At 42.3% G+C, this 14,332-nt stretch overlaps 1 protein-coding gene across 1 annotated transcript in view; it reads right to left on the bottom strand.

The window, feature by feature from the left end:
• UBAP2 (ubiquitin associated protein 2) overlaps positions 1–13,689 on the bottom strand; it is a 102,017-nt gene extending 88,328 nt beyond the window's left edge. Inside the window, exons 1-4 of the mRNA XM_065664048.1 lie at positions 13,550–13,689; positions 9,972–10,049; positions 8,254–8,364; positions 1,046–1,199 (exon numbers count right to left, since the gene is read on the bottom strand). Of these exons, the coding sequence (XP_065520120.1) occupies positions 1,046–1,199; positions 8,254–8,364; positions 9,972–10,049; positions 13,550–13,648 (442 nt within the window). The 5' untranslated portion in view covers positions 13,649–13,689. The remainder of the gene's footprint in view (positions 1–1,045; positions 1,200–8,253; positions 8,365–9,971; positions 10,050–13,549) is intronic.
• Between the last annotated feature and the right edge of the window lie 643 nt (positions 13,690–14,332).

Raw genomic sequence — 14,332 nt, 5'->3', positions numbered from 1 at the left:
TTCAGTGTGCGCTCGCAGCCCAGAAAGCCAACCGTATCCTGGGCTGCATCAAAAGGAGCGTGACCAACAGGTCGAAGGAGGTGATCCTGCCCCTCTGCTCTTGTGAGACCTCACCTGGAGTATTGTGTGCAGTTCTGGTGTCCTCAACATAAAAAGGACATGGAACTGTTGGAACAAGTCCAGAGGAGGGCCACGAGGACAATCAGGGGACTGGAGCACCTCCCGTATGAAGACAGGCTGAGGAAGTTGGGGCTGCTCAGCCTGGAGAAGAGAAGGCTGCGTGGAGACCTCAGAGCAGCCTTCCAGTACCTGGGGGGCCTATAGGGATGCTGGGGAGGGACTCTTCATCAGGGACTGTAGTGACAGGACAAGGGGTAACGGGTTAAAACTGAAACAGGGGAACTTTACATTGGGTATAAGGAAGAAATTCTTTACTGTAAGGGTGGGTGAAGCACTGGAATGGGTTGCCCAGGGAAGTTGTGAATGCTCCATCCTTGGAGGTGTTCAAGGCCAGGTTGGACAGAGCCTTGGGTGACAGGGTTTAGTGTGAGGTGTCCCTGTTCATGGCAGGGGGTTGGAATTAGATGATCTTAAAGTCCTTTCCAACCCTAACTATTCTAGGATTCTAGGATTCTAAGATGAGAACATCTCCAGGTTCTCCACTCATAAAAGGAGATGGAGTCAAATCCGGATAGTTTTTTCATTAAAAGAAACAAAAAAGTGTACCAGCTGTGCAGGAACATACTTGCTTTCAAGGAGTCTTACAAAGACTCAGTTTTAAATCTTACAGAATAGGAATTTGTAGAAGATCAATTACTCTAAAAAGGACAGAAATCTCAATTAAATGAAGCGTCTCTGCACAAGCACAGACCATCTCTAAACCAAATCACATATACCAAGCATACCTGTTGCTCAAGCTATGATCCCCACCGTACAGAGCTGTAGATTGGACAGACTTTATTCCATTAAGCATTCGTTACTAACTCAGCCAGTTTCAGCCATCAGAAAAGTGTTTAAACCTTTAGGAATGAATACCCATACATACCCTCTCGGCCACGGCTGCCTCCTCTTCCCCGTCTGTTGGAACTTCCCCGTCCACGACTCACTTCTCTGTCTCCTCGTTTTTCTCTGTTCTCTTTGTTTTCTGAACTTTCTTTTCCAAGGCTTTTCTTCTTTCCCCCTACAGTCTCCCAGGAAGTCTATTTGAGTAGAACAGAATTAGAAACAAAAGTCAAAATGAAGAGACAGCTCTCAATCTGTAATTCCACCTCATACCCCTTCAGTTCATGGCAAAAAGCAAAACAAAACAAAACAAAAACAAAAAACAGGAATTTCCATAACATCGTGTATATAATAATTTTCAAACTTCACTGATAGAAATGGAAAAAAAATGGGCTGTGCTTTTCGGAAAAGATGAGTAACAAGCTAGCCTTTCTTACAGAATGTGGGGATCTCAAATATTTCTGGCTATAATGGACTTTTACTACTTCAAGTAAGCTGTTCAAGGAATCCTAGGTACATCCACAGCCTACAAAACGTGCAAAGCAAGCAACAGTTTCCCTCTCAACTACATCCATAAATCTAGCAAGGGAGCATGCACAGAGCTATCTTCTCTCAAGGAAATTAAAAAATGCTTACAAGCATCGCTGAGGAAGAGACTGACAACTATGTGGCCTAAGGGTGGGAGAAGAAAAAACATTATCCAGACATACGAGAATTCAAGTACCAGGAAACAGAATGGCAGAGCAACAATGTGGGAAAACTGGGGCAATGATAAGCCATCCAACCCTAATAGCTACAGCTTATCACACACTGCAAAATAGAGGAAAAGTGATGTCTAAAGGAGACAAGGGACCAAGTTCCAGACACCAGGCTTCATCTCTAACGTTAAACACTGTCTTTAAAATAAATTCAGGGATCATTTAGACTCCATAAGAGTCTCTGTAGGAGTTGAAAATAAAATGACTAGAACACTCGCTAAGAGTAGCACAGCATCCCATACGTGACACAATTGCATGTCTTATCACTTCACCCACAGTTCCAAAGTGAAGAAAAGTATCATTTCCAAATGGTTAAGATGGCAGACAGGTTTATATGTCTATCCCCATCTCTGTGAGCTTATAATCTAGATAAAGTATTTAAGCATGAAATTTGCATATAAAACTAAGCAGACATCAACTTTGAATCACTAAAAACACTAACTCTGACAGGCACCTGTATCATACGAAAAAGGCTGGCTATCAGTACTTTTAGGTCCTGTCCTACCTCCTCTCAATTCAGACAACAGCAACTCAGAAGTCCTCACAAGCTTGCCAATGACCAGCTAGTCCAAGCTGCCCAGAATGAAGAAAAGTAATGCTATGGGGAAAGCATGTAACGAAGCAGTTTATAAGTATAAACTCAGTGTTTCATTGTATCCATTTAACCATGCAGTGGTTTACCCACACCAAGTGCAAGGTCCTACACCTGGGTCAGAGCAATCCCAGGCACAGCTACAGGCTGGGCCGAGAAGAGATTCAGAGCGGCCCTGCAGAGAAGGACTTGGGGGTGTTGGTCGATGAGAAAATGAACATGAGCCGGCAGTGTGCGCTCGCAGCCCAGAAACCAACCGTATCCTGGGCTGCATCAAAAGGAGCGTGACCAGCAGGTCGAAGGAGGTGATCCTGCCCCTCTGCTCTGCTCTCGTGAGACCTCACCTGGAGCATTGTGTGCAGTTCTGGTGTCCTCAACATAAAAAGGACATGGAGCTGTTGGAGCAAGTCCAGAGGAGGGCCACGAGGATGATCAGGGGACTGGAGCACCTCCTGTATGAAGACAGGCTGAGGAAGTTGGGGCTGCTCAGCCTGGAGAAGAGAAGGCTGCGTGGAGACCTCAGAGCAGCCTTCCAGTATCTGAAGAGGGCCTATAAGGGGAGGGGAGGGACTGGGGAGGGACTCTTCATTACAGACTGTAGTGATAGGACAAGGGGTAACGGGTTCAAACTTAAACAGAGAAACTTTACATTGGGTATAAGGAAGAAGTTCTTTACTGTAAGGGTGGTGAGGCACTGGAATTGGATGCCCAGGGAAGCTGTGAATGCTCCATCCTTGGAGGTGTTCAAGGCCAGGTTGGGCAGAGCCTTGGGTGACAGGGTTTAGTGTGAGGTGTCCCTGTCCATGGCAGGGGGGTTGGAATTAGATGACCTTAAGGTCCTTTCAACCCTAACTATTCTATGATTCTATCCCTTGAAAGAGCTAAGTTCTAACAGAATGGTCACTCTGTCTTTATTTTTTTATATGGTACATGTGAGAATGAAGGCTGAAGTCTTTTTCAATTTCATCTCCACTACAGAATGCAACAGCACCAACTTAGGAGAACTGCATGGATTAAAGTACAAAATTACAATTTTGAGCAACACCATGTTATTTGTGTACAGAAAAACTGTTTCCTCCAGTCACTATCACATGGCTTCACCTGCCACAGCCTGTGTAACTGCTGCAACAAAACTGTGTAACACTAAAACAATACTAGAGCTTTAGAAACACTTCATAGGAGGACAAGTAACTGCACTGACAACTGAAGAAGCAATTCTACATAGCTCAGAATGCACTAGTAGTTCATCGATGGGCATGATGCCCAGAGATCTCCGGCAATTTTTAAAAATACCCCAAACTGGATGATCCTGAAAAGCTTAAGAAGCAGCGGGTAAGTTTTTATATGACACAGGAAGAACTAGTAAAATGATGACTATGTAAAGCATCAGATCCATGCTTTCCAACAATATAATTTGAAGAAAGACTTGAGAAATTGGGCACATGCTTTAAGATAGAGGATGGTACTACCTCTGGGCATGGGAATCCATCACAGACTACTGAAACTGCCTGGTTTTGTAAGCTAACTGATTACAGTTTCAGTTGAGGGTGCCTGAGGCAACTGACAGTTCTGAGCCTGACCTCTGAAAACATGTAACAGAAGCTGCCTTGCAGGCCTCATCTTAAACAGAAAGAATAATCTGAAAGGTTCCCTTTGTTCTATCAGCAAGGTTTTAGGAAGGAAAACATTGTTGAGCATAAAATGGATCTTACACTTGTAGGAAGTTAAATGAATAGAAATCCTGGGCAAAGAAACATGCCCTTCTCTACTTTTCATCCACCAGCCTCTGTCTTTTTCAAAGCCAGATTCTCACAACTGCAAGTGAAAAGTCTTCCTAAAGACTAAGTCATGCAGCATGAAGACAAGAAATTATAGACATTCTATCTATCCCTCCTTGCTTTCTAATTCCTCAAATTAGACAGGCACAACTTCTTCCAACTGAGTTTTTTTAAAAAACAAAAAACCAAACAACAACAACAAAACACTACAAAAAGAAACACCAAAAAAAAAAAAAATCAAGCAAACAAAAATAAACCCCCTCCTCCCCAAAAACTTCTAGGTCATCAAAGCAGAGTGAAACTAGAAAAAGATCACTGAATCTGCATTTAGAACTAGTAGTATCTCTACTTTCAACTTCACATCAAATCCACAGTTGAATTGTTCTGAAATATAATGGCCTTGAAACAAACCCTTTGAACTGGAGGCCCATAAATCTCCATGAAGAATAAATTTCTCCATGCCCTTCAATTAAAACTCCTTCCTCCTTTTCAATTAATACACCTTCCTCCTTAAGCTCTTTAAGTTCTGTGTATTTGTTTCCAAGTTGCATTTTGTCTACAGACAGCAGTGGGTTCAGAAGGACTTGTCATTTTGACAAGCAGAACATATGCACATGTTGCTTCTAATTGACAAAAGAGTTCAGAAAGTTTCTTCCATGTCATGATCATTCATCACAACTGGCTAAAGTAAGACAGCATTTAACATTCTCTATCAACCAGGAAACTATTTTAAACTAGAAAATGACAAATACAAGAAGTACAAGAGAGCACAAAACCAGTATATTACCAAGACAGATTTAATCAAGGAGAGATGCTCTACTACTCCCAGCTCACCAGTTCACTCAGTATTACAGACTTAGGCGCTTTAGATGACCTCAACTCTGAAAAATGAAAAAGGGATAGAAAAGAAAGTCCCCTCAGTCAGAATGGTATGTGTCCTAGATTTAGAGTATGTGTGGGGTGAGTTTCCTCATTAACAATAAGCCAGAATACATATCCTGACAAATCACAGGAAATACCGAATGTTCAGCATTAAAGAAAGGAAGTCCAGGTTTTCCCAATTTAGATGAAATGGAATCTAGTTTACTGCCTCAGATAAGCGTAAGAAGTCCCTCCAGCAAAAACTTCAACCGCAGCAAGACATATTTTCCTGGTATCTCTTGGCATAAAAAATTGCTCTGTTCAACATCTGAAGCGACATTATTTGTTGTTATATACACATTGTTTAGTCTTCTCTTTGCTTTTTGATGAAGTCATGCAAATGAGCAACACAGTGAAAGAACCAACTACTTGCTGTATCCTATTCTGCCATTAGTAACATTGTCAACGCAACCTTCAGATGTGGAAACCTCCTCCAACTTCAACACTGACAATGCTCACCTACAGAAGTTACATGACGTAAAATACCTGCCTCACCTTTAGGTTTATAAAGACTGCCCTTTGTGGCAAACACTTAGTCTCAGGCTTCAGGGTTGTGGATGTGCTACAGAGTATACAAATACTGCAGCAAAAAACAGGCCTGTGTCTGATAAGAGCACTGAGTTACATTGCTGAGTTAGAATTGCTGCATGTAAATGACAGCCAGAGGAATCTGCAAGAGACCAGTTGAACACCCACAACATTTTCAAGGTTCAGCCTACCCTGGCATATGCATAAAGAGAAACTACCCTGTCTCCATTTCCTTCAAAAGAATTTCAATTGAGACACAGAAATCAAAAGCTTCTGAAATGACTTTCCCAATCACTTGTCACTGAGAGGCTACCAAGCCTCATAAAACTATTATCCACTGCTGTTCATGTGGGCACAACATATAAAGTCATCAGCAGTGTGAAGACTAACAAGAAGGACTACAGAGCCCTCGGGACAGCATAAAGGACTCTTGAGCCCAGGTAGTTTTTCCATCAATTCTCCCAGTCAAAGGGAAGGGGCTTGAAAGTGCTAGCCAAAACTGGTTAATCAACAGATGGCTATGGGACTGATAACACAGTCAGGGGTTCAGCTACTTGGACCATGCAACTTGCTTTGAGAAACCTGGTCTGCTGGGAACTGATGGAGACCTGTCAGAGAAAGGGAGGACCATCTTTGGGCACAGGTCTGCCAAGCTGATGGAGAAGGCTTTAACCTAAAGTACTAAGGGGAGGGGAACCCCAATGCGTCCCACTCCTGTCAGTCAGATGCAAGTGCCAGCAAGAGATGCCCAGAGCCTTAAGAGAGATCACAGGTCAGCAGGAGAGCACCTGAAAAGCAGCACAAAAGAATTCCTGCTAATCCAGCCAGCAAGTCAGCTTTCGGGGCCCAACCCAAATGCCCCCCTACAAACATATCTAGCATAGACAATAAACAAGAGGAGTTAGAGACACGTGCACACCTGCATGGCTGTGATCTTACTGGCATCACAGAGATGTGGTGGGACACCTGCTATGACTGGAGTGTTGGAATGGAAGGATACAGGCTCTTCAAGAAGAACAGGCTGGCTAGATAAGGAAGGGGTGTCACCTTCTGCATCAACAACCCACTGGTGTGCATGGAGTTCTGACCAGGGATGGATGGTGAGCTGACCGACAGAGCTTATGGGTCAAGATTAAAGGAAGGGCAGGAACAGGGGACATTACAGTGGGGGTCTGTTCAGGCAACCTGAACAGGAAGACCATGAGGATAAAGCCTTTATACACAGATAGCATCAGCCTCACATTCACAAGCCCTGGTCTTCATGGGGAACCTCAACCACCCCAAACCTGAAGGTGCTAAAGTCCATGGGACCTGACAAGACGTAGGCCCTGGGACAATTGGTGGATGAAGTTGCTAAGCCATTATCCATCGTATCTCAGAAGTTGTGGCAGTCTGGTGAAGTTTCTCCTCACTGGAATTAGGGAATTATAACCCCCATTTGTAAAAGGGAAACAAGGAAGACCCAGGAACTACAGGCCAGTCAGTCTCACCTCAGCACCCAGCGATATAATGGAGCAGATCCTCCTGGAATCTATGCTAAGGCACAAAGACAATAATGGGATGGTCGGTGACAGCCAGCATGGCTTCACTAAGGGAAAATCATCCCTGACAAATTTGGTGGCCTTCTACGATGGGGCCACGGAATTGGTGGATAAGGGAAGAGCAACTTCTACTTGGGCTCGTGCAAGGCATTTGACACTGTCCCAAATAACATCCTTGTTTCTAAACTGGAGAGGTGTGGATTTGACGGGTAGACCACTTGCTGGATAAGGAACTGGCTGGATAGCTGCACTCAGAGTTGTGGTCAATGGCTCAGTGTCCAACTGGAGACCACTGTTGAGTGGTGTCCCTCAGGGGTCAGCATTAGGACCAATCCTGTTCAACATCTTTGTTGATGACATGGACAGTGGGATTAATGTACTCTCAGCAAGTAAGCTGACAACACACCAAGCTGTGTGGTGCAGTCAACATGCTGGAGGGAAGGGCTGCCATCCAGAGGGACCCGGACAGGCTGTAGAGGTGGGCCTGTGCAAACCCCATAAAGTTCAACAAAGTCAAGTGCTAGGTCCTGCACCAGGTTTGGTGCAATGCAAAGCACAGCTACAGACTGGACAGAGAATGAATTGAGAGCAGACCTGAAGAGAAGAAGATAGAGGTGTTGGTTGATGAGAAGCTCAACATGACCCAGCAGTGTGTGCCATGAAGATGATCAGAAGCCTGGAGCAGCTCTGCTATGAAGACAGGCTGAGAGAGTTGGTCTTGCTCAGCTTGGAGAAAAGAGGGCCCCAGGAAGACCTTGGAGCAGCTCCCAGTGCCTAAAGGGGGCTACAAGAAACCTGGAGAAGGACTTTTGACAAGGCCATGTAGTGACAGGACAAGGGGGAATGACTTTAAACTGGCAGAAGGGAGATTTAGATCAGATATTAGGAAGAAATTATCTCCTGTGAGGATGATGAAGCACTGGTGCAGGCTGCCCAGAGAAGCTGTGGCTGCCCCATCCCTGGCAGTGTTCAAGGCCAGGTTGGACAGAGCTTGGAGCAACCTGGTCTAGTGGAAGGTGTCCCTGCCTTTGGCAGAGGTTGGAACTATATGGTTCCCAAACCATTCTTTAATTTTATCATTCTTAGAATTAGAAGATACAGCAAAGTGATTTAATATGAAAGTAAAAACTTACCGTGTCTGAACTTCCTTCCAGCAGTATGTTGATTGCTCTGTTCACATCCCCATTACAATCATGTAGTGCCACTATGCACTCATCCTGGTTTTTCCCCGTCACTTCCATAAGCTGGTATTAAAAGTCAGACATGTTAAAATATCTGAATTATCATCATAAGAAAATGAGCATTAGTTAGTACCACCATAGATTCCAAGAAAAAACTTAGCTACTGTATCAGAGCAAACTAAAATTCTAAATAAAGTTATCTGCCTTTTACAGATCTGCTTGTGATTCAGACAAGAGACAGGATGAAACACAATTTAAATGGTAATCAAGCACATCCATTTTTTTTATATTCTGCTTACAGCAAATACTGTCACTCCAGATATAGTAGCATATGAGAGTAAAAATGTAAAAGACCAGGACAGCACCAGAACTATCCTCTCTCCTTCCTCATCAAGCATCCCCCTCTTTATCCCACCCCACTGAGTGAGAACAAATACAAGGTAAGCCATGGCAGAGAACAGATCCATCAGGAAAAATTTCAGGAATTTAGATAAGAAAAAGGGTATTTTTCAGCCAGATCAGCTCTTTCAATTCATTTCAGCATAAGGCTGCTTAAGGAGACCTAGTACTGAATTACGCTCCACGGACCTGCTGCGCACATCCTGAGGAGTGTGGGATGGAAATAATAAGTCTTTTCATGGGACATCCAGCAATTTTACCCAAATAAAAAGAATTTACATGAGCCAGAAATACATACATGCAAAATATAAAATACTGGGTATTTCCTATGCAAAACTCGACTCCTATGCTTCCCACCAGCAGAGCTACAGGCAGTATTGATGACTGTCCTTTGGTTTCAGGAAGTACAAGACTTCACTTTTGGCACAGCAACAGAACAAATTTATAACAACAACAATGAAAAGCACTTAATAATGCTTCACGGGGGGGGTTACAAAGGGAAAGAAATCACGAAACCTGCTCCTCTGGTGCATTAAAGCATTCACACTAATTCTTCTCTCCTTCCTGGTGTACCTCTAGGATCTTTATGAGCTATCATGTGTTCACTAAGACAAAATCACCAGCACCCACAACAGAACACAGACCCAGAGTCTCACTACCACTTGAGTTAATGTGCTCAGCTATAACTGGGTAATGGAAACGTGAGCATTTCACCTAAAACTCAACATGATAGAGGAAACGGTATAAGATTTAATTTTCACAGTGTAATTATATATTTTAATGCATACAGACCTGGGAGGTAATTATCTCTTTTTTTTTTTTTAATAACATTTCACCTTTAAACCATGATTAGATTTTTACTTTTCCTGAAAAACACCCAAAATACTGGCAAACCCAGTTTACACAGGTGACATTTTTCCCACATGCAAGTACATGTGGACAAGCTGAATGAACTCTTTATTCTGACAGTCATTAGGCATCAGGCCCATACTGCAGAGATACAGTCTGGAAGAGACATCAGCACAAGTGAGTTCTGGCTTAAAGGCTTGCCTACCAAAGGAAAATACACCAATGTAACTACAGCCAGAGGTGTATAACCACGGTTTCTTGTAAACAGACTTTACAGTGCAATAAAAAGCACCTTTTCATACTTAAACTTATAGCCTTCTGAAAAAGTTTCATCTAAGTCAGAAACAGATGCTCCAAAATGTAAGCCACCTTTGGAGCACCTTACTGCAGGCTATAAAACCTCTGTACCATAAGAAACATACTTGTTTCACTTTATCTTCAAAATCTGCATCGTTCTTATCGTAGATCATCTGAGCAAGGCGAATCTGTTCTGCTGTTGCCTGAAAAACACAAACATCCAATAAAGTACACAAAAGGTAACAATATATTTTTAAAAGTATTTCCCAGTGTCACTATTTATTCTTCCTTCTGATTCTCAAAAAGAACACATGCAACAACACAGAGGTGTTATGGGGAAGGGATTAACATCTCCTCTGTGCTCACTTTATTGTTAAAAAGTTAGCTGGGACAGAAGCAATTTCAACATGTTCCAGCATGTCTAAACCACAGTTAAAGGTCACCACATAGACAAACATATAATAAAACAGGATTTACTACAGAAGCCTATGCTTTGATATTATTACTTTTACTTGCCTTTAGTATCTACCACACTAGAACTGGAGTTTTATCAAAACAAACTGGCAACAGTATTTCCAAATTAACCACATCTCTGATGGTTCCTGCTCACACCACCTTCATGACTCTCTCAATAAAATGCCTGAAGTCTTATGAGCACGTAAAAAGACTGAGTCATGCCTTAAGATTTTGCCCATGAACAGCTACACTTATTTTCTTCGTAAGTGAATAGTGAGCTCTGAAAACTGCTACAGGATCTTGCTACTATTTAAATATTTGGTGTTTCTGGACCACAAATCCATGCTGGCACTTCCAAAAGCTGAAATAAATAAAATAGGTGGATGTGGTAAAGTATCATAAATCCAAATAAGCCATGGCCTCCCCAGAAAGCAAGCAATTCAGTAACATTCATGTCTCATCATACATGTCATTCACAGTGTGATGCTGCAGCCTACTTGAACTGCACTTCCATGAAAATACCAAAGATAACCATATACTACAGGATCCTGGGCCTAATCCGATTTCTGCTCTAACAGAAGAGGCTTCCATCTCAGGCCAGAGAAGGCTGATCTTGAAGCAAGCCAGGAAATGCAAGTTAATGACCTGCAGAAGACTTTTTCACTGGGAAGAGGCCTAAGTCATCCACTGAAATTCTTGAAGGAAAAGGTTCATCCTAGGCAGGTGGCTGAATCTCATGTTTTGTAGTCTCACTTTAGAGGATACCTACGTGAAATTTTGTGCCTCAGGTTCAGACTTAATTAGCCTCAAACTGCTTTGCTTTTGGAGCTGACCACAAACACAAGCTCTAGAGGAGGTCTCCAACTGTAAATGCTGAGGAGAGTCTAAAAATTACTCCACCATACACCACCAGCTGCTTATTTTCTGAGAAGTTACTGCAGCTGTCCCAGTTCCTTGAGGGAAGTGATATTTGCTGTGCTCAGAAGGCAACTGCTCCAAGCCAATTAGCATATGTAACATTCATAACTGAGTTAAGTACTCTGCACTGCTTCACATTTTCAAAGCATCCTGCTGACAGTATCATACATCACTCAGTAACACAGAGGAGGGCCTGCTCTGGAATTCCCTACACCAGCCCTGGTCCAGCCTCCACAATAGCTTCCCAGTCAGTGCAGTGCTCTGTGCAAAGGAGATCTTCCTTCATATCTGCAGAGAACCCAGCAGAGAGCAAAAAACCAAGGTCTGATGGTTTCAGGAATTTAGCCTGTTCATCCATTTTCTTACTCTGTCTTCAGCTTTCTCAGGCCCATTGAAATTCTTAAGCTAGTGAAGAGATTTCCCTTAAAGATACCCAAAGTAAAAGCACTCTGACAATGTAATTTCTGTAGAGACATCACAGCATGCTTGACCCAAAACAGGAAGACATTGGTTAAATTTTTTTCTGTAAACCAACATGTTTATTTCAAGTCAAGGACAACAGTATCAAATATGTGACGCTATCTTCAGTTTTCCCATGTAAGCAGTGAGCTTAGAAATGAGCAGGTACACTATCACTGGAACAGGTAATTCAGAAGAAAAAGAAAACCAAAACAACAAAACCCCAAAAGTCATGTTTTGACTTTGCAAACACCAAATCAGAGCCACAAAAAGTTTTGAGGTTTTTTCCCACCGAGTGTTTCTTCTTTAAGTCACCATTACAAGTAACATTCTAGTACCCTATAAAAGAGTATAGTTTCAATTGTAACTAAGAAAACAGAAGCATCTTAAGACAGCCAAAACCTTACTCAACCTTACAAGAAGTCTTTGTGGCATAACAGCGCAGGAGACTTTTAACTAACAGCTTTGAACTACCAGAAAGCAGAAGTATGCAAAACACAAAATTATGTGACAGTAATATGCCCAGATTTTTTTTTAAAAATGGTATACTTATTATGCAGAAGCAATGCAAAAGAACTTTGACATAATTTCTCAAATAACCTAAATGATGATCAATATGATATTATGACAATGAAATCTCCATTTGAGAAAGCAATATTACTCTGCATTCAGAAAAACTAATCATTGTTGATTGAACAGTAAAACCCCACACATTTCTGTTGATCTGTAAAGCTTGGCTAAGCAGGAAGGCCCATCTGACATCTAAATAATAAAAAATGTGGTCCTCCAGTGACACTCTGTGCAACCTCCCACTGAGAGCATGTCCCATCCTCACAGCTATTCTCTGGACTTCCTCCCATTCGCCAATGTCTTTCTTGTGCCAGAGAACCCTAAACTGGGCAGAATACTCCACTGCTGTCAACCTTCTTCTTATAATCCTGCAGACTCACTTGTTAGAAAACAAAACCAAATTCAACTTCATTTGTTGAAAATCACTTTCTAAATTCACACATTAGCATGAATCACCACTGTGCAAAGCGCTGCAACACAAGGAGATGATGAGGGCTTTGAGGTCACATAATTAATACTGTACAAAACAGAACAGGAGCCCATCCATGATGAAGATCAGTCTAGAAAACAGTAAGAAAATATTCCCAGAGGGGCACATCTAGGCTGATACACTCTCTGCAAGCAGCAAACTGAGGCAATTCTTGAACTGAGTCCAGTTTTGAGGAGTACCTGACAAGAGAATAACTAGTTGCTAGGAGCAGAGACATTCTGCACTCTCTGTCACCCAGGCAAACACATTATTTAACTACTCTTCCACTGAGAATCAAGACAATCGGGCAATTTCAATTTCACAGATACTCAAAATAAGTTTCATCTGCTAATGGAAGACCATCTTCTTTTTTCTTTTCACTTTGTGAGGACACTGCACAAGAATTTTTGGATTGTGCAACTTGCAGATACCCTGAATCACACCTTAGAACATAGCATGAATCTAACTACACTTTTCTCACTCACTCAAATTGCTCTAGTGACCAGAAATCCCCGAAAATCAGGAGGTTGGTATATGAAGATATGAGATCTGAGGACACTTATGCCACAGGACAGAAATCCTGACACAGACATAAGCACAGAATTCCCCACTGATGGGAAATATTGCTGAAAAACGCAAAGCTCCTTTAGAGACAAGAACACAGGAACAACTTATTGCTGTCCTGGATTACTGAGTAATTGAAAAGAAATACAAACATACTCTTCCAAAATAGACCACGATTATTTTTCTTCCCTTTTCTCAGTTTTTACTGACCCAGGGGAAAAATACATGCTCACTTTCAACTCAAATTAATTATGTAGTATCACATACCTGTACTACTTGTTTCTGTGGTTGTGTTGGCTGTGTGGTTGAAATTTGCGCTTTGTCCCGAGTGCCCCGGGTACGTTCACTGCCCACCGAAGTCATCATATACAGTATATACAAAACAATGTATGTACAAAATAGAAAATCTGAAAGGGGGGGGGAATAAAAAGAAGAGCATGAGTTAAGACATGGTACTGATTCGATAATACACAAACACAGTAGCTTGAACTCTTCCTGCTTTTACCACGTACTCTAGAAAGAGACTCCTGAGAAAGCAGCTTTAATACACTATGTCGTGGTTTAAACCCAACCACAAAGCTCGTTCACTCACTCCCCCCCTTCTTGCCCTCCCCCCTGCTCCTGGAGGGACGGAGAGGAGAATCAAAAAGAAGGCAACTCCCATGAGTTAAGAACAGTTTAGTAACTAAGGTATAACACAAATCACCACTGCTACCACCAATGATAATAATAATAATAATAATAATAATAATAATAATAATAATAAAGGAAATAACAAGGGAAGAGAATACAACACCTCAACACCAGCCAACCAATAACTCACCCCACTCCCCCCAGCCAAGCACCGACCCATACCTCATCCAATCCTGCAGTGCCTAGCCTTTCCGGGTAACTCTCTGTTACATCCTGGGCCTGATGTACTGTGGTATGGAATACCTCTTTGGTCAGTTTGGGTCAGGTGTCCTGTCTCTGCTTCCTCCCAGCCTCCCCTCCTCCCTGGCAGAGCATGAGGGTCAGAAAGTCCATGGCCAGACCAAACATTTGTGTTAT

The sequence above is a fragment of the Lathamus discolor genome, chromosome Z (assembly GCF_037157495.1).
Source record: "Lathamus discolor isolate bLatDis1 chromosome Z, bLatDis1.hap1, whole genome shotgun sequence".
Taxonomy (NCBI): domain Eukaryota; kingdom Metazoa; phylum Chordata; class Aves; order Psittaciformes; family Psittacidae; genus Lathamus; species Lathamus discolor.
Note: the sequence above shows the minus strand (reverse complement) of the source record. Positions and strands in the feature narration are given on the sequence as shown.